The sequence below is a fragment of the Balaenoptera ricei genome, chromosome 11 (genome assembly GCF_028023285.1).
Source record: "Balaenoptera ricei isolate mBalRic1 chromosome 11, mBalRic1.hap2, whole genome shotgun sequence".
In the NCBI taxonomy this organism is placed as follows: domain Eukaryota; kingdom Metazoa; phylum Chordata; class Mammalia; order Artiodactyla; family Balaenopteridae; genus Balaenoptera; species Balaenoptera ricei.
In genome coordinates, this window is record NC_082649.1 from 24,556,237 (window position 1) to 24,576,094 (window position 19,858).

The 19,858-nt window shown below is 52.0% G+C and overlaps 1 protein-coding gene across 2 annotated transcripts in view; it reads right to left on the reverse strand.

The window, feature by feature from the left end:
• TNXB (tenascin XB) overlaps window positions 1-19,858 on the reverse strand; it is a 59,680-nt gene that overhangs the window by 18,319 nt on the left and 21,503 nt on the right. Inside the window, exons 10-20 of one of the 2 annotated variants that reach the window (XM_059938442.1) lie at window positions 18,468-18,758; window positions 17,805-18,110; window positions 15,843-16,175; window positions 15,104-15,451; window positions 11,794-12,099; window positions 4,549-4,848; window positions 2,977-3,264; window positions 2,402-2,698; window positions 1,546-1,860; window positions 1,097-1,420; window positions 343-684 (exon numbers count right to left, since the gene is read on the reverse strand). In XM_059938442.1, the coding sequence (XP_059794425.1) occupies window positions 343-684; window positions 1,097-1,420; window positions 1,546-1,860; window positions 2,402-2,698; window positions 2,977-3,264; window positions 4,549-4,848; window positions 11,794-12,099; window positions 15,104-15,451; window positions 15,843-16,175; window positions 17,805-18,110; window positions 18,468-18,758 (3,450 nt within the window). Of the gene's footprint in view, window positions 1-342; window positions 691-1,096; window positions 1,421-1,545; window positions 1,861-2,401; window positions 2,699-2,976; window positions 3,265-4,548; window positions 4,849-11,793; window positions 12,100-15,103; window positions 15,452-15,842; window positions 16,176-17,804; window positions 18,111-18,467; window positions 18,759-19,858 lie in introns of both variants that reach the window. The other variant, XM_059938441.1, reaches the window with a different exon arrangement.

Genomic DNA, 19,858 nt, shown 5'->3' on the forward strand with positions numbered 1-19,858 from the left:
TATGTAATAAATACTGGTTGAGAATTAGCATTTCATGGCATTTGTCCCAACACCCAAAAAGAGCTCTTTTCAGAGTTCCAGGCAAAGCAGAGAGCCACAGACAGGTCAGTGCGTGACTGACTTGGAGGCCTCAGTCGCCAGTGGCCTCTCTCAAATGGGCAAAGCACTTCCCTGGAACTCGTTCTTCCTGCCTCCAGATCACACCTGTCCTGAGGTGTTGAATGGACAATGGATAGGTTAGAGGTTCAGGAGTTTTAGGGTCCTGGGTCTTCAGTGGAAGACACTCAAGAGGCTCTACTATCAGACCTTTTCTGAGACCTCATCCGGAGGGCCCTCACTCACCAGTCACGCCCACGGTGGACATGGGGCCCACACGCCGCCCCCCGTGCAGGCCGTACAGGTGCATCTTGTACTTGCGCCCAGGCTCCAGGCTCCCAACAGTCACCTTACTCTCCTCGCCCCCGACACGCACCACCTGGGGCCCGTCCCTGCCCTTGTACTGGACGGTGAAGGAGTCGAAGCGGCCCTGGGGGACAGTCCAGGAGAGGCTCAGCGAGTCCGGCGAGGATCCTGTCACCGTCAGCTCCCCCAGGAGGGGCTCCTCGGGGCCCTCCGAGGCCTCTGTGCTGGGCTCTGTGGGGCTGGGGGTCTCCTCCGTCTCTGTGGGGCTGGGGGTGTCTTCCTCTGCAGCTGAGAAGGAGAGACTCAGAGAGGGTGAGGCAGGGACCCCAGGTGATGTCCTTGGGTCTCCTCCCAAGCCTTGGCCCCGGCTCTGGGCCCTGAAGTCACTTCAGAGAAGCCCGTCCTTGGGGCTGGGTGGTCCTGCTCAGCTGACATCTCATAAACATGCCTGGAGCCTCCGGGGTCAGCTGTGGGGGACCAGGGCAGCCACCAGCATGGCTCACGGAGGCCCTTCTCTGCCCAAGAGGACCTGCTGGTCCTCAGGGAGCCTGGAGGCGAGGGGTGGCGGGGAGGCACAAAGGGCACCATGGCTCAGCCTCGAGTAGAGGGGCCTCCTGCACCCCACTCACCCATCACCTGAGAGAGGGTGATCCTCCCACTAGGTCCCACCCTGGGGCTTCCACCGTCCACTCACTTGTCACCCCGATGACAGAGACGGGGCCCACGCGCTGGCCGCTGTGGAAGCCGTACAGGTTCATCTTGTACTTGTGGTCTGGCTCCAGGCCCGAGATGGTGACCCCGTCCTCGTATCCCGGCACCCTCACTGCCTTGGGCTGTCCGTCCCCGTTCTTGTACTGGATCAGGAAGTGGTCAAACGGGCCCTCGGGGATGGTCCAGGAGAGGCTCAGGGATTCGGGGGTGGCATCTGTCACTGCCAGCTCCCCCAGGCGAGGCGTGACCTGAGGCTCAGGGTTGGTAGAGGGAGATTCTGAAGGTTCATCCTCTTCCTCATTTTGGGCTGAACACAGACACGGAGAGAGAAGGACCTGAGAGAGGGGCACGGTGTCCACGGGAACTCTGCCCTCCTCTGGGCCCTCACAGCCACCTGGAAGGAAGCCGAGTGGGCAGAGTTATTTTGCTCACCTGTCAGGGCCTCGACGTGCGCAGGACCCACACGCTGCCCATCGTGGAGACCGTACAGGCTCACCAGGTATCTGTGGTCGGATTCCAGGCCAGAGAGGGTGATGTCATTCTGGTTGCCCCCTAAATGGACTACTTGGAGTTGCCCATCCTCGTCTGTGTACTGGACCTCGAAGGAGTCAAATTCTCCCTCAATCACGGTCCAGGAGAGATGCAGGGTGTGTGGGGTGCCCTCCTCCACAGTCACCTCCCCCAGACGGGGCTCAGATGCTGGAGGGCTGGGGGCCTCAGTCTCGGCTTCGATTTCTTCCCTGGGGGCTGGTTCAGAGAGACAGGTAGAGATGGGTGACTGGTTTGTCACTGCACCAAGACTCTCCAAGAGGATGGAAGGAGGGGAGGAGGTGAACACAAGAGGTCAGTAATAAGAAGGACCAACTACTGATACACAGTGATGAATTTCAAAAGCATTAAGTGCAAGAAAAACACAAAAAACTGTGTACTGTATGATTCTGTTAAATGAAAAGCTTAAAAAGGAAAAACTATAATGATAGAAAGCAATTAGTGATTGTCAGAAGCTGCGGGTGGGGAAACTGACTGCAAATGAGAATAGGGAAACTTCTGGAGTCAATGTTTTATATCTTTGTTGTGGTAATGGTTTCATGGCTTATACATCTGCCCAAACTCATTGAATTATGAGCTTAAAATGGGTGAATTTTATTGTATGTAAAGTATGCCTCTATGAAGTTGATCCCTTCCCCCAAAAGAAGGAGTGTAGGAAGCTCTGAATTCGTGTGGCTCCACCAGACCAGGAGAGCCAGGCGGGCAGGAGGGACAGTGTGTTCCCCCCAGCTGCACTCACCGGTCATGGCGATGGTGGAGATGGGACCCACACGCTTGCCCTCGTATAGCCCGTAGAGCAGCAGCTTGTACCTGCGGGCAGGGTCCAGGCCTGGGACACTGACCTCCCTGAGGCTGCCCTCCACGGGCACCACCTGGGGTTGCCCATCTCTGTCCTTGTACTGGACCACGAAGGAGTCAAACTGGCCCTCGGGGACCGTCCATGAGAGGCCCACGGAGTCTGATGTCATGCTGGTCACCTGCACCTCCTCCCCCAGACGTGGTTTTGTTCCAGCCTCGTCCACAGCTCTCCGGGTCTCTGAGATGGAAACACAGAGAGCAAATGGTTGCGTTGTTTCTGGAAGGCTGGGTGACGCTGAAGGGAAGGACTGAGAGACCTATGGACAGGGCTGTGCCATGGCTGCACCCTGCAGGGCTGGATCTTTGGGCTTGTGCAAGGAGAGGGGGCGCTGGAGCCCAGCCACAACAGCTGGAGCCAAACAACAATCCTGATGGCAGCCACCACAACTGACCGCAAGGACCTTCCCCGGGGGAGCCTCCAGATCAGAGATGCCCGCCCGCAGGGGCTGCCCTCACCTGTGGTGCCCTCGGCGGTGAGGGGGCCATGGCGCCTCTTGCCCAGGAGGCCGTAGAGGAGGAATCTGTACTTGCGGCTGGCGTCCAGAGGGCCGATGGTGACTGAGCGCTCGTGGCCCTCTGCAGGCACCACCCGGGGCCCGTCCCTGTCCTTGAACTGGACCACAAAGGAGTCAAAGTGGCCCTCGGGGACTGTCCAGGAGAGGCGCAGTGAGTCTGGGGTGGGGTCTGTCACCCACAGCTCCCCGAGGCGGGGTGGGGCTCCTGGGCTGGTGTCACCTCGAGCAACTGACAGAGAGAAAAGGTTCTTGTGTTTATTTTTTTTTCCAAAACGACTCCTTGACTGCCTCCCACTTGAGAATGGAAAAACCCAGAACTGCCCAAACGATCAGTGCTTCCCCCAAATATTTCCAGCACCCTCCCATGCCTGCCAGCATCCCCAACTGGCCATGCCTCTGTCCACTTAACCAGCGCAGGGAGGGGTCTTCTGTCCTGAGACATCTCTGGGAGAAGAGATTCCCTAGCTACCTATTTATCTTATTCCTCTTGCTGTCCAGGCTCTAACCACCTAGTAGAGACTATTTCCTTAGCAGGGTGCAGCTTATCACAGACTTGGTCTGCTTATTTCCTATGACCAAGGAACCCACTCTTTGTGATCTGACTGGTCCCTGGGGAAATCCAAGGGTCCTGGGGATGTCAGAGGGGGCACAGGATCCCTGATGGGGGCAGACAGCTGGTGGGGAGGTAGGATATTATGATGGAGGTGACCCTCATAGGACCCAGTGGAGGAGTGGGGGCTGCCTATGTGTGAGGGGGGTATGGGGAGAAGAAGGGGAGCTCAGACGGGAGAAGGATCTGGTGTCTGCCCAAGAAGCCATCCCGAGGCCTGAGAAGGAGCTGGCCTTCTGCATTCTTGGACAGCAAGGATGCTGACGGCATTGTTATTGTGAGAGTTTTCTGGCAACAGGGAGCCCCCAGGGGCAGGGGAGTGCCTGGACCAAAACCCAGGAAAGGGGCACAGCTGGGCTGGGCCTGACTGGGCAGCCAGTCTTGGGCTCCTCTGGTCCCCAGTTTCTGAGGCTCCAGGAAGAGGGCAGAGGAGGAAAGGGGTCCCTCTGGGGAGGCAGATATGGGACCCAGTGTGTCTGGGCCAGTAGGTGGGAAACTGGGTGAGAGTCAGAGGGAAGACTCCTCAGGAGGTGATGGCTACACAGGGCTGAGGACTCACAGGCCAAGGGAGGTGGAACGGCTCCTGGCTCCCTCCCCCGCACCTAGCCCTGCTGTTTCTCCTGCTCCACCTTCCAGGAAGGGGTCTGAAGGAGGCTCCCCCGTTCAACAGAAGGAGGAATTATGAGAAGAGGGGAAAAGTCAGCAGGGGAAACTGACCCAGGAACTGGCCCCATTTTCCTGGTTCTCATCTGCCTGGGATCGGGGCAGGCAGTGTGGCTTTTCAAATAAAACAGAAGAGGTGGATGAAGCGGAGACCGGGCGGAAGGGAGAGGTGATAGGGCAGCGTGAGGAAGGGCAGCAGGGCTGGGGCCTCAGGCTCAGCTTCGTGGGGGTCCCTCTCACCTGTCTTTGCCTCCACAGAGACGGGGCTGTGGCGTTTCCCGTCCTGGATCCCAAAGAGCAGGAACTTGTATTTCCTATTGGGCTCCAGGCCGGGGATGGTGACCTCACGCTGGTCTGCAGCCACAGGCACCGCCTGGGGCTGCCTGTCCCTGTCCTTGTACTGGACCACGAAGGAGTCAAATTCACCCTCGGGGACTGTCCAGGAGAGGCCCATGGAATCCGGGGTCACGTCCATCACTGTCAGCTCCCCCAGACGTGGCTCAAGGCGGGGTTCTGTGCCTGGGGCTGGAGAGAGGGGATCTAGGATCCAGGAGGACAAAGAACATGGCTGAGACCTCTGGCGGGAGAAATTCCCCCTCACAGGGCTCCTGGGCTCCAAGGGCCTTACAGGGCTTTGAACTGAGATGGGAAACAGTTACATCTCTTTTGCACTGATCTCTAAGTGAAATGTAGCATTTCTTTCAATGATGAATATAGGAAACCAACCACGGTGGTACTAGCAGTGCTTGTAACCCTGTCACCAATAGGAATCACAGAGATTGTCACATCACCTTAGAATTACTGCAGAAACTTCAAAATACTTTTTACAGAGATTGGTTCAAGATGGCGGAGGAGAAGGACATGCGCTCACTCCCTCTTGCGAGAGCACCAGAATCACAACTAACTGCTGAACAATCATCAACAGGAAGACACTGGAACTCACCAGAAAAGATACCCCACATCCAAAGACAAAGGAGAAGCCACAGTGAGACGGTAGGAAGGGCGCAATCACAATAAAATCAAATCCCATAACTGCTGGGTGGGTGGCTCACAAACTGGAGAACACTTATACCACAGAAGTCCACCCACTGGAGTGAAGGTTCTGAGCCCAATGTCAGGCTTCCCAAACTGGGGGTCCGGCAATGGGAGGAGGAATTCCCAGAGAATCAGACTTTGAAGCCTAGTGGGAATTGATTGCAGGACTTCGGCAGGACTGGGGGAAACAGAGACCCCACTCTTGGAGGGCATGCACAAAGTAGTGTGTGCATCGGGACACAGGGGAAGGAGCAGTGACCCCATAGGAGGCTGAAACAGACCTACCTGCTAGTGTTGGAGGGTCTCCTGCAGAGGTGGGGGGTGGCTGTGGCTCATCATGAGGACAAGGACACTGGCAGCAGAAGTTCTGGGAAGTACTCCTTGGCATGAGCCCTCCCAGAGTCCTCCATTAGCCCCACCAAAGAGCCCGGTAGTGTCCAGTGCTGGGCTGCCTCAGGCCAAACAATCAACAGGGAGGGAACCCAGCCCCACCCATCAGCAGACAAGTGGATTAAAGTTTTACTGAGCTCTGCCCACCAGAGCAACACCCAGCTCTACCCACCACCAGTCCCTCCCATCAGGAAACCTGAACAAGCCTCTTAGATAGCCTCATCCACCAGAGGGCAGACAGCAGAAGCAAGAAGAACTACAATCCTGCAGCCTGTGGAACAAAAACCACATTCACAGAAAGATAGAGGAGATGAAAAGGCAGAGGGCTATGTACCAGATGAAGGAACAAGATAAAGCCCCAGAAAAACAACTAAATGAAGTGGAGATAGGCAACCTTCCAGAAAAAGAATTCAGAATAATGATAGTGAAGATGATCCAGGACCTCGGGAAAAGAATGGAGGCAAAGATCAAGAAGATGCAAGAAATGTTTAACAAAGACCTAGAAGAATTAAAGAACAAACAGAGATGAACAATACAATAACTGAAATGAAAGGTACACTAGAAGGAATCAATAGCAGAATAACTGAGGCAAAAGAACGGATAAGTGACCTGGAAGACAGAATGGTGGAATTTACTGCTGCAGAACAGAATAAAGAAAAAAGAACGAAAAGAAATGAAGACAGCTTAAGAGACCTCTGGGACAACATTAAACGCAACAACATTCGCATTATAGGAGTCCCAGAAGGAGAAGAGAGAGAGAAAGGACCAGAGAAAATATTTGAAGAGATTATAGTTGAAAACTTCCCTAACATGGGAAAGGAAAGAGCCACCCAAGTCCAGGAAGTGCAGACAGTCCCATACAGGATAAACCCAAGGAGAAACACGCCAAGACACATAGTAATCAAATTGGCAAAACTTAAAGACAAAGAAAAATTATTGAAAGCAGCAAGGGAAAAACGACAAATAACATACAAAGGAACTCCCATAAGGTTCACAGCTGATTTCTCAGCAGAAACTCTACAAGCCAGAAGGGGGTGGTATGACATATTTAAAGTGATGAAAGGGAAGAACCTACAACAAAGATTACTCTACCCAGCAAGGATCTCATTTAGATTCGATGGAGAAATCAAAAGCTTTACAGACAAGCAAAAGCTAAGAGAATTCAGCACCACCAAACCAGCTCTACAACAAATGCTAAAGGAACTTCTCTAAGTGGGAAACACAAGAGAAGAAAAGGACCAACAAAAACAAACCCAAAACAATTAAGAAAATGGTCATAGGAACATACATATCAATAATTACCTTAAATGTGAATGGATTAAATGCTCCAACCAAAAGACACAGGCTCGCTGAATGGATACAAAAACAAGACCCATATATATGCTGTCTACAAGAGACCCACTTCAGACCTAGGGACACATTCAGACTGAAAGTGAGGGGATGGAAAAAGATATTCCATGCAAATGGAAATCAAAAGAAAGCTGGAGTAGCAATACTCCTATCAGAAAAAATAGACTTTAAAATAAAGAATGTTACAAGAGACAAGGAAGGACACTACATAATGATCAAGGGATCAATCCAAGAAGAAGATATAACAATTATAAATATATATGCACCCAACACAGGAGCACCTCAATACATAAGGCAACTGCTAACAGCTATAAAAGAGGAAATCAACAGTAACACAATAATAGTGGGGGGCTTTTACACCTCACTTACACCAATGGACAGATCATCCAAATAGAAAATTAGTAAGGAAACACAAGCTTTAAATGGCACAATAGACCAGATAGATTTAGTTGATATTTATAGGACATTCCATCCAAAAACAGCAGATTACACTTTCTTCTCAAGTGCACACGGAACCTTCTCCAGGATAGATCACATCTTGGGTCACAAATCAAGCCTCAGTAAATTTAAGAAAATTGAAATCATATCAAGCATTTTTTCTGACCACAACACTATGAGATTAGAAATCAATTACAGGGAAAAAAACATAAAAAACACAAACACATGGAGGCTAAACAGTACGTTACTAAATAACCAAGAGATCACTGAAGAAATCAAAAAATACCCAGAGACAAATGACAATGAAAACACGATGATCCAAAACCTGTGGGATGCAGCAAAAGCAGTTCTAAGAGGGAAGTTTATAGCTATACAAGCCTACCTCAAGAAACAGGAAAAATCTCAAGTAAACAATCTAACCTTACACCTGAAGGAACTAGAGAAAGAAGAACAAACAAAACCCAAAGTTAGTAGAAGGAAAGAAATCATAAAGATCAGAGCAGAAATAAATGAAATAGAAACAAAGAAAACAATAGCAAAGATCAATAAAACTAAAAGCTGGTTCTTTGAGAAGATAAACAAAATTGACAAACCATTAGCCAGACTCATCAAGAAAAAGAGGGAGAGGACTCAAATCAATAAAATTAGAAATGAAAAAGGAGAAGTTACAACAGACACCACAGAAATACAAAGCATCTTAAGAAACTACTACAAGCAACTCTATGCCAATAAAATGGACAACCTGGAAGAAATGGACAAATTCTTAGAAAGGTATAACCTTCCAAGACTGAACCAGGAAGAAACAGAAAATATGAACAGACCAATCACAAGTAATGAAATTGAAACTGTGATTAAAAATCTTCCAACAAACAGAAGTCCAGGACCAGATGGCTTCACATGTGAATTCTATCAAACATTTAGAGAAGAGCTAACACCCACCCTTCTCAAACTCTTCCAAAAATCTGCAGAGGAAGGAACACTCCCAAACTCATTCTATGAGGCCACCATCACCCTGATACCAAAACCAGACAAAGATGCTACAAAAAAGAAAATTACAGACCAATATCACTGATGAATATAGATGCAAAAATCCTCAACAAAATACTAGCAAACAGAATCCAACAACACATTAAAAGGATGGTACACCATGATCAAGTGGGATTTATCCCAGGGCTGCCAGGATTCTTCAGTATATGCAAATCAATCAATGTGATACACCGTATTAACAAACTGAAGAATAAAAACCATATGATCCTCTCAATAGATGCAGAAAAAGCTTTTGACAAAATTCAACACCCATTTATGATAAAAACTCTCCAGAAAGTGGGCAGAGAGGGAACCTACCTCAACATAATAAAGGCCATATACGACAAACCCACAGCAAACATCATTCTCAATGGTGAACAACTGAAAGCATTTCCTCTAAGATCAGGAACAAGACAAGGATGTCCACTCTCACCACTGTTATTCAACATAGTTTTGGAAGTCCTAGCCATGGCCATCAGAGAAGAAAAAGAAATAAAAGGAATACACATTGGAAAAGAAGAAGTACAACTGTCACTGTTTGCAGATGACATGATACCATACATAGAGAATCCTAAAACTGCCACCAGAAAACTACTAGAGCTAATTAATGAATTTGGTAAAGATGCAGGATACAAAATTAATGCACAGAAATCTCTTGCATTCCTATACACTAATGATAAAAAATCTGAAAGAGAAATTAAGGAAGCACTCCCATTTACCATTGCAACAAAAAGAATAAAACACCTAGGAATAAACCTACCTAGGGAGACAAAAGACCTGTATGCAGAAAACTATAAGACACTGATGAAAGAAATTAAAGATGATACAAACAGATGGAGAGATATACCATGTTATTGGATTGGAAGAATCAATATTGTGAAAATGACTATACTACCCAAAGCAATCTACAGATTCAGTGCAATCCCTATCAAATTACCAATGGCATTTTTTACAGAACTAGAACAAAAAATCTTAAAATTTGTATGGAGACACAAAAGACCCCAAATAGCCAAAGCAGTCTTGAGGGAAAAAAACATAACTGGAGGAATCAGACTCCCTGACTTCAGACTATACTACAAAGCTACAGTAATCAAGACAATATGGTACTGGCACAAAAACAGAAATATAGATCAATGGAACAGGATAGAAAGCACAGAGATAAACTCACACACCTATGGTCAACTAATCTATGACAAAGGAGGCAAGGATATAAAATGGAGAAAAGACAGTCTCTTCAATAAGTGGTGCTGGGAAAACTGGACAGCTACATGTAAAAGAATGGAATTAGAACACTCCCTAACACCATACACAAAAATAAACTCAAAATGGATTAGAGACCTAAATGTAAGACTGGACACTATAAAACTCTTAGAGGAAAACACTCTTTGACATAAATCACAGCAAGATCTTTTTTGATCCACCTCCTAGAGTAATGGAAATAAAAACAAAAATAAACAAATGGGACCTAATGAAACTTAAAAGCTTTTGCAAAGCAAAGAAAACTACAAACAAGACGAAAAGACAACCCTCAGAATGGGAGAAAATATTTGCAAACGAATCAACGGACAAAGGATTAATCTCCAAAATATACAAACAGCTCATGCAGCTCAATATTAAAGAAACAAACAACCCAGTCCAAAAACGGGCAGAAGACCTAAATAGACATTTCTCCAAAGAAGACATACAGATGGCCAAGAAGCACATGAAAAGCTGCTCAACATCACTAATTATTAGAGAAATGCAAATCAAAACTACAATGAGGTATCACCTCACACCATTTAGAATGGGCATCTTCAGAAAATCTACAAACAACAAATGCTGGAAAGGGTGTGGAGAAAAGGCAACCCTCTTGCATTGTTGGTGGAAATGTAAATTGATACAGCCACTATGGAGAACAGTATGGAGGTTCCTTAAAAAACTAAAAATAGAATTACCATATGACCCAGAAATCCCACTACTGGGCATATACCCAGAGAAAACCATAATTCAAAAAGACACATGCACCCCAGTGTTCACTGCAGCACTATTTACAATAGCCAGGTCATGGAAGCAACCTCAAGGCCCATCAACAGATGAATGGATAAAGAAGATGTGGTACATATATACAATGGAATATTACTCAGCTGTAAGAAAGAACGAAATTGGGTGATTTGTGGAGACGTGGATGGACCTAGAGTCTGTCATACAGAGTGAAGTAAGTCAGAAAGAGAAAAACAAATATTGTATATTAACGCATATATGTGGAACCTAGAAAAATGGTGCAGATGAACTGGTTTGCAGGGCAGAAATAGAGACACGGATGTAGAGAACAAAGGTGTGGACACCAAGGGGGGAAAGTGGCAGGGGGAGCGGGTGGTGGTGGTGGGATGAACTGGGAGATTGGGATTGACATGTATACACTAATATGTATAAAATGGATAACTAATAAGAACCTGCTGTATAAAAAGATAAATAAAATAAAATTCAAAAATTCAAAAAAAAAATACTCTTTACACTCATCACTGCTTCCAAATGTGGGTAGGTTATTAAACATGCCACTAAGTCTTGCTATTTAATGAACTAATTATGAAGTTCCTGTATTACTGAATCATAAATTCGAGTTTTAAAATATTTTTGATAATTGGTTAATCAATAGAATTGGTTACCTTTGTAATCCTATGCATTTTACTTTATGGATTTTAAGACATTGCTCTGAAAGGGGTTCACTGGTTTCACCAGGCACCATAGCACAAAACTGGTGGCAACCTGTGCCCAGGAAGCATGAGGGGTGGGAGAGGCTGAGAGCCACGAGCAAGGGCCAGTCCCCTGAGGGAGGAAGATTCTGGCTTGGCCAGAAGGGAACACAGCTCAGGCCAGGGGGCTGAGGGCCCCTGAGAAGAGATTCAAGGGATGTGTGTTGTTTAACCCCAATGAAAAAGGGCAGCAGGGGGAGGTGGTAGCTGGGTCCAAGTCACAGCAGGGTTGTAAAGAGAGGGAAGGAAACAGCTGTGGACAGTCAGAGAGATAGCGTTCGGCTAGACTCAGGTCAGATGGGAGGAAGACAATCCTGCCTGGGGGAGGAGACAGAGTGGAGATGGAGACTGGAGGGTAGGGAAGGTTACAGCTCAGGAGAGGAGCCAAGGGCTCCGGTAATAGACTGGGGAGGACCTGCGGGGGCCACTGAGGCAGGACCTGAGAGAGAGGCTAGGGGAGGGGGTGGCCCCGGGTAACCAGGGATGGGAACTACCTTTACCCACGCTCACTCACCGGTCATGGCTACCACAGCGAGGGGGCCCACGCGCTGCCCACCATGTAGCCCGTAGAAGTTCAGCTTGTATTTGCGTGCAGGCTCCAGGCCGGGGACCGTGGCCTCTCGCTGGTCTGCGGCCACAGGCACCGCCTGGGGCTGCCCGTCCCTGTCCTTGTACTGGACCACGAAGGAGTCAAACTGGCCCTCAGGGACTGTCCACGCAAGGCCCACGGAGTTGGGGGTCACATCTGTCACTGTCAGCTCCCCGAGGCGCGGCTCCATGGGGGACTCGGTGGCTGGAGGAGTCTCTTCTGGTTGTGGAGCTGAGATAGAAACGGTGGGAGGCTGTTAGGAAAAGCCCCTCTTCCCCTTGTAGTAATTATGTGCGTTATTTTTGTGGTGCCCACCGGGTGGTTCTGATGTAAGACCACACTGATTGGCGACATCTGTCTGGCCAACAAGCCTTCACTAAGTCCCTGCCAGAATCCGGGGCTGTGCTTGCGGGGAGGGGCGTCAGCCACCACTGAGACCCTGGGAAAGTGGCTGAAGTTCCATCTGTGCATCTCTGGCTCCAAAGGCCTCCCATCCAGACCTCCCTGCTGACCCCCAGACTTGTGTTTGCTCAGCATCTTCCTTGGGTGCCTAATTGATGTCTCAAACTCAACAAGTCCAAAACCGAGCTCAGGGGCTGCTCCCACACCTGCTCCCTCCCCAGCTTTCCCACCTCAGCAAAACCACAGCTTCATTCTCCGAGTCATCCCTGGGTCCTCTCTTCCACCCCTCAGCCGGCCTGTGAGGAAATCCTGTCTGCACTATCTTCAGAAGCTGACCCCCTTCCCCCTGCCCAACTCCACCGCCACCATCTCTAAGCACAAGTGCTCTTACTGGATTATAGCACAGTCTCCTAAATCCCCTCCCTCCTCCACCCTCAACCCCTTTGCTCTGTTCCCCACTGTTAACACATTAGTCAGAGTCTGTTCCTGCAATGGCTTCCATCTCACTCAGAGAAAAAACCAGGTCCTTACAATGATCTCCAAGGCCCCACCTGTTTATCTCTCATGTCACCCTCCCCATTCCAAAACACTTCTCACTGGTCGACAGACATTCAGGCACCTTCCCTCTGCTCCGGATGCTCTTCCCCAGAGGCCTGCGTGGCTTGTCCTCTCCCTCCTGCGGATCCTTTTCTCAGGGAGGCCCTTTCCTGCCTGCTTCCCGCCCACTCACCATCTCACCTACTGGGCTTTGCTTTTCTCCCCAGCTCTTGTCACTGTCACATACGGTCCCACTGACATATTTGTGCAATTTGGTGCCTGTCTCCCTCTGACAGAATGTGAGCTCTCAGCAGGAGCTTTGCCTTGTTCACTGCTGTGTCCCCAGCACTGGCACCCAGTGGGTGCTCCACAAATATTTGTTACATTAATGAATGGTCTGCACGTCTGGAAAAGGCCAAGCTCAGGACCTGCTGGTCCCCATTGCCCCAGAATGAGCTGAGTCTGGGAAGCCCTGCTCATTAGTGACCAGCCTGGAAGGTGGTCCCAAGAGGCAACTGGCAGAGGGGTAGCTGGGTGGGTGGGGTTCCCAAGAGCTTGTTTCTTTGGCTCCTGTGGGAGGACAAAACTAGGCTCTGTACTGATAAAACGTGCTTTAAAAACAGGCTGGCATGGGACTTCCCTGGTGGTCCAGTGGTTAGGGCTCCACGCTTCCACTGTAGGGGGCACAGGTTCAATCCCTGGTCAGGGAACTAAGATCCCACCAGCCGTGTGGTGTGGCCAGGCTGGAGATGAGGCCTCAGGAGGACAGAAATAAGTCTGAGTGGGGAGGGCAGGGATGCAGGCAGCTGAAGGCGGGCCAGAGCAACCATCACGTACTGAGCTTCTCCCAGGTACAGGTGCCAGGCCACGCACTGTGTTCCATTTCATTTGCCTTCTAGCTCTGCTGGTTCCTTTAGCATCCGTTTCCTGCGTCTCTGTACTTCTTTCCATGAGAGAGAGAAACTGTCCCTCACCATCAAGCCTTATCATTGGTGGTTTGACTTAACTGGGAAAGGTGGAATGATAACTACCCATGAGTACCGCAGGCCCTATGCTGCATTTGGCATAATCCTTTCCCAAGTTAGCCATGTTTCTAAAGCTGCACGTTAGTTCTTCTCCTAGCAACGGTTCACCACACGCTGTGTGCCAGGGACCGGCCCTGGGTCAGCTCAGCGGGCTCCAGCTGCCTATCACCTTCCTGCTCGGATGATAAGCGCCATCGCACAGCTAAGAACTGAGAAGCCGGGAATGGAACTCAGTTTCTCCGATTCCAGGATTCAATTTTCCTCTACTGCACCACCTCAGTCAGCGCCCGACACTGTCCATCCTTACCCAGGGACCAGTGTGGCTGCCCCGGACAGATGGACGGACTGAGGGTGACTCCAGGAGAAACCTCGGCCACATTTTCTGGGCCTGGCACGAGGCTCCATCCTGCTACTTCAGGCCTGCAGGACAGGAACTCAGGGAGGATTTCCCCTCTCCCTACTCTCTGTGCTGACTAAAGAAAGAAGAGAAATCGGGAGTGGAAGCTTCTGGAAACTAAGTCAACCAAGTCCCTTTGAGAAGTACAGAAACCATGCTCTGGAAACCTGTTTCTCTGCTTTTTAAAATCTTTCCCTTTATATTAAAAGTTGCTTTTGAAAAAGCTGTGTCTTTGTTTCAGTGAACACAGGGGAAAAGGGATGCCCCTTGCTGGGGCCAAGCTGGGCGGATTAGCAGGAGGGTCCCAGAGGCCTGTCTGTGATCTGGCCCCTCACGCTGGGGCTCTGGACAGTAGGTGCCCAGGCTGGTCCTCTGTGGTGGCTGAGTGGCCCTGTACCCGGGTGGAAGGGACATTCTTCCTTGCTATAACCACTCACTGGATGAGTAGTAAAGAAAGTTTCCAGCTGCACTGGTGAAGAGGGCAATGTCTCATGCACATTCTGAACATCTAAGCTGAACCAGCCAAAGGGGACAGAGAAGACCCCAGGGTAAGGACAAATATAGTAACCATAGCAGCAAACACTGCCAGCATGTTTACTTGGTGCCAGACCCATTCTTAGGTCTGTTAACTCATTTAATCTCACAACAGTTCTGTGAGGTAGGTGTTACTATCCCCATTTTACAGCTGAGGAAACAGGCACAGAAAGTTTAAGACTTGCTCAAAGTCGTGCAGCTGGTTGTAGCCCAGTCCCCCATGAACTGTTCTTTCTAGGTCTTCCCCAGGCAGGTGGGGAAGGCAAGGGAGGGCAATGCCACAGGGAGGCTGGGGGCCACCGGTGGGAGGAAAACAAACAAGGCCCCCGCCCTCACTCACCGGTCACGCCCACGGTGGACACGGGGCCCACACGCCGCCCCCCGTGCAGGCCGTACAGGTGCATCTTGTACTTGCGCCCGGGCTCCAGGCCCCCAGCGGTCACCTCACTCTCCTCGCCCCCGACACGCACCACCTGGGGCCCGTCCCTGCCCTTGTACTGGACGGTGAAGGAGTCGAAGCGGCCCTGGGGGACGGTCCAGGAGAGGCTCAGCGAGTCCGGCGAGGATCCTGTCACCGTCAGCTCCCCCAGGAGGGGCTCCTCGGGGGCCTCCGAGGCCTCTGTGCTGGGCTCTGTGGGGCTGGGCGTCTCCTCCATCTCTGTGGGGCTGGGGGTGTCTTCCTCTGCAGCTGAGAAGGAGAGACACAGAGAGGGTGAGGCAGGGACCCCAGGTGATGTCCTTGGGTCTCCTCCCAAGCCTTGGCCCCGGCTCTGGGCCCTGAAGTCACTTCAGAGAAGCCCGTCCTTGGGGCTGGGTGGTCCTGCTCAGCTGACATCTCATAAACATGCCTGGAGCCTCCGGGGTCAGCTGTGGGGGACCAGGGCAGCCACCAGCACAGCTCACAGAGGCCCTTCTCTGCCCAGGGGGACACACTGGTCCTCAGGGAGCCTGGAGGAGGCACAAAGGGCACCATGGCTCAGCCTCGAGTAGAGGGGCCTCCTGCACCCCACTCACCCATCACCTGAGAGGGGGTGATCCTCCCACTAGGTCCCACCCTGGGGCTTCCACCGTCCACTCACTTGTCACCCCGATGACAGAGACGGGGCCCACGCGCTGGCCGCTGTGGAAGCCGTACAGGTTCATCTTGTACTTGTGGTCTGGCTCCAGGCCCGAGATGGTGACCCCGTCCTGGTGCCCTGGCACCCGCATCACCTTGGGCTGCCCGTCCCTGTCTCTATACTGGACGGTGAAAGAGTCGAAGTGGCCCTGGGGGACGGTCCAGGAGAGGCTCAGCGAGTCCGGGGAGGATCCTATCACCGTCAGCTCCCCCAGGAGGGGCTCCTCGGGGGGCTCTGGTGCCTCTGTGCTGGGCTCTGTGGGGCTGGGGGTCTCATCCACGCCTTCCTGCGGGGCTGAGAGAAGAGATTAGGCTTTACAGGTGATGTGCTTTGTGGTGATGTTAATCGTGACAATAAAGTACATTTGGCAAATATACTCTTCAAGCTGTCAGCTTAGGGGTTCCTGTAGCCTTTGTATTAGCCATTCAGTAACCCATCAAAGGAGACAGGGCTGAGACAGGCCCCTAAACCTCGTCAGTGCTGGACGACTGCTCTGTGGGGGTAGGGGGCCGCCTCTCACGTCTGAGAAAGGAGACGAGATGGGAAGAGAGGGAACACTGAGGGATGCTTCTCTGCTGTGTTCATGGACAGTGCTGACCACAGGAGAGCGAGGGGGCAGTAAGGCTTCTTCCCACTGTGTTCCTCCCTTTCAGCTCCTGCCCCTCCCCAGGGCTTTCCAGCTTCCCCCACCCCACTGACCAGGACAGGAAATGGGATGTGCTCCGCTAAGGCTTCCCGAGACAACCCTGCCCCTCCCTCCACTTCAGACAAGAGTGGGGGGTTGGGGGGTGGGCGGGGGAGATGTTGCGGATGGCGCTGGGGGCTGTGGAGGGCCGTGCTCTTGCCCGGCCTGGGCTAGAGTCACAGCCCCGAGGCATCTGCCCACCGTCTGCAGCAGCTGGGTCTTTGCTGAGGCTCCATGGGGCGGGGAGACTGGCACAGGGAAGCCAGCCCTTCTGTGACCCACTCCACGGTCCATGGGGGACTGCTTAGGAGACAGGAGATTGAGGAGGCAGCAGGCAAGAATGATAACCCAGGCAAGGATGGGGAAGGTGGGGAGGTGAGGAGAGAAAAAGGATACTGGGAAGTGAGAGGGTCAGGGAGAAATAGTAGCTCACTCTTCAGTAGCAGTTTTGATGTGCCAGGCACTGTTCTAGGTGCCATATGTATATTAACTCATTTAATTCTAACAACTCTGTGAAGCTGTTACCATTATCATCCCCATTTGACAGATGAGAAAGCTGAGGCCCAGAGAGGTTCAGTAACTTGCACAAGATCCCAGAGCTAGGATTAAAATCCAAGCAGTTGGCTCTAGAACCCATGCTCCCAACCGCGATGCTACACAGCCATGGAAATGGTGCTGGATGGGGGAGGCTGGGCCCTTGGAGGAATGCAGGGCAGGGGGCTGAAAGTGAGCCCTTTGCCCTGCTCCAAGCTGGATGGGAGTCAGGCAGTCAGGGGGCTGGGAGGAGGCTGGGGAAACGTGGAGCTCATGTCCCTTGGATTTGCCAGCTCTGAACAGAGCAGCTATGGTGGGAGGGTGTGGGCAGCAGGCAACAGAAGCTCAGAAATGACCACAGCCTGAGCCAGGGGAAGAAGGCCAGCAAAGACCGCGGGGAAAGAACACAGTGGCTGAGGACATCCATGGGGAGGACAGCCCGGGACGAAGGGGTGATTCCCAGTGCTCAGAATGTGGGAAATGGGGTCTGTTCTTGGAGATGGAGAAGCAGGGCCAAGAAAGTTTGGTCAGGGGCTGGCGGCTGGATGCAAAGTCCTGGGATGTCGGGAAGTAGACTGTGGAGGTTTGGCAGAACTGGAGCCGAGAAAGAGAAGGTGGAGGGAAGTGTGAAGGATCCCGGGTCAGGTCCTGCTCACAGGGCTGGGTGTTGGCCAGGGAGGGAGCCCCGTGCAGCCCTGACTCACCTGTGGTGGCCACCACGGACACAGGCCCCACGCGCTGCCTGCCATGAAGCCCGTAGAGGTTCATCTTATACTTCCGGTCGGACTCCAGGCCGGGGATGGTGACCTCATTCTCATGCCCCCTGATGGGCACTGCCTGGGCCCGCCCCTGCGCATCCTTGTACTGGACCATGAAGGAGTCAAAAGAGCCCTGGGCCACCGTCCAGGACAGGCGCAGGGAGTCTGGGGTGGTGCCGGCCACTGTCAGCTCCCCCAGCAGGGGCTGCTCAGGGGACTCTGGGTGGCGGGGCTCCTCTCTCTTCTCTGGGGCTGTAAATAAGAGGATCCAGGCAGGGCTGAACTGGCAGAACCCAGGATTGGGGCCTGGGGTTTGGACAGGTTGTCACACCTGTGCGAGTCTCTACGCAATTAGCATGAGTTCATCACTGAACTCTGAGAAATCTGGCACAGCCAGGGTATGACACACCTTCTGGGCCTTGGGGAGCAGCTGAACAGGATGAAAGGGTCCCAGCAGTGCGGGGGAGGCTGGCTGGCCCTGAGCCCAAAAGCAGGGCCAGGATTCAGAGTCAGCCATCTCGCTGGGAGGCCCCAGCTGGTTCATGGCTGGGGGCAAGCATGTGGAAGACTGGGAGGGGTCACATGGGGGCTTAGGTGGCTGCTACTCACCAGTGGTGCCATCGGCCGTGAGGGGGCCATGCCGCTTCTTGTTGGCAATCCCAAACAGAGTGAATCTGTACTTGTGGTCAGGGTCCAGCGGGGAGACAATGACCGAGCGCTCGGGAGCTTCCACGGGCACCACCTGGGGCCGTCCATCCCTGTCCCTGTATTGGACCACGAAGGAGTCAAACTGGCCCTCAGGGACAGTCCAGGAGAGGTGCAGCGAATCTGGGGTGGGATCTGTCACCCACAGCTTTCCCAGGCGGGGTGGAGTCACTGAGGTGGAATCAGTCGGAGGCACTAGGAAGAGCAGGTAGAGAGAAGGGAGGGACACAGGTCAAAGGATAAGGAGGAATCCATCTCCCACCTGGGGATGCTGTGTGAGGTTGTGCAGGCTGTTCACTACACGAAAGGTGCACGGTGGAGGGAGCACTGAGGGACTGAAATCCAGCCAGCACTCTGCTTGCCAAGCTGTGTATCCTGGCAAAGGGCTATGCCCACCTGGAAGAAGGGGTGCTTTCTTTGATGGGGCACAAAAGCACCGTATGGACTAGTGTGGCCCTGACTCATTCTGCAGCCTGGAAAGGGCTTCAGAGAGAAGGGAGCCCAGCCAGTCCCTTCCACATCTCCATGGCCAGGGAAGTCTTCCAGGACAGCCTCTACTGTTTCCAGGCCTAACAACTAGTTGGTATCTTCTCCAAGAGAGGGAAGCTTAGTCCTTGGCGCGTTTTAACGTGGGAGAGCCCCCCACACCTGTGCTCTGGGCCCCACTTCCTCTTCTCCTACCCTCACTCCCTCGGCTGTGCCATGAGCATTTACACAAGCTCCTCCACTCAGCTGCATTGCCCTCTAGCCTCCACCCTCCCTCTTTGCTCTCTAGTCCCAGCCCAAATTCCAGAAGATGTCTACACTGCTTGTAGTCATGTCCTCACCTACATCACCCTCCCAACCCAGCTCCACCCTCCACCAGCCGCTCTCACCAGGGTGAGTGGTGACCTCGCCATTGCTAAGTTCTGTGGACACTCTGTAGCCTTGAATCACTCTTACGGAATCTGACATGTCTGACCGCGCCCTTCATTTTGGCATCCCTCTCCCCAATTCACCCTGCAGGCACCCCTTCCTCTGCTCTTGTCCTGAGAGTTAGCCATCTCCAGGGTTCCAGTGGCCATGTCTCTTCTCCCTGCCCCCCATCCTGGCTTCTGCCTGTTGGGACACCCACACCCTCTTCAGGCCTTTCCTCTGCTCTCCAGGCCCATGAGGGCAGCAGGATGACCCTATGGCCCCATCACTTTCTGCTTGAGTGACCTCGCCCTCTCTGCGCCTCAGTTCTCCTCATCTGTGAAATGAGCATGCCTCACAGGGCTGCTTATGAGGATTAAGTGCGACGATACACTTAGAAC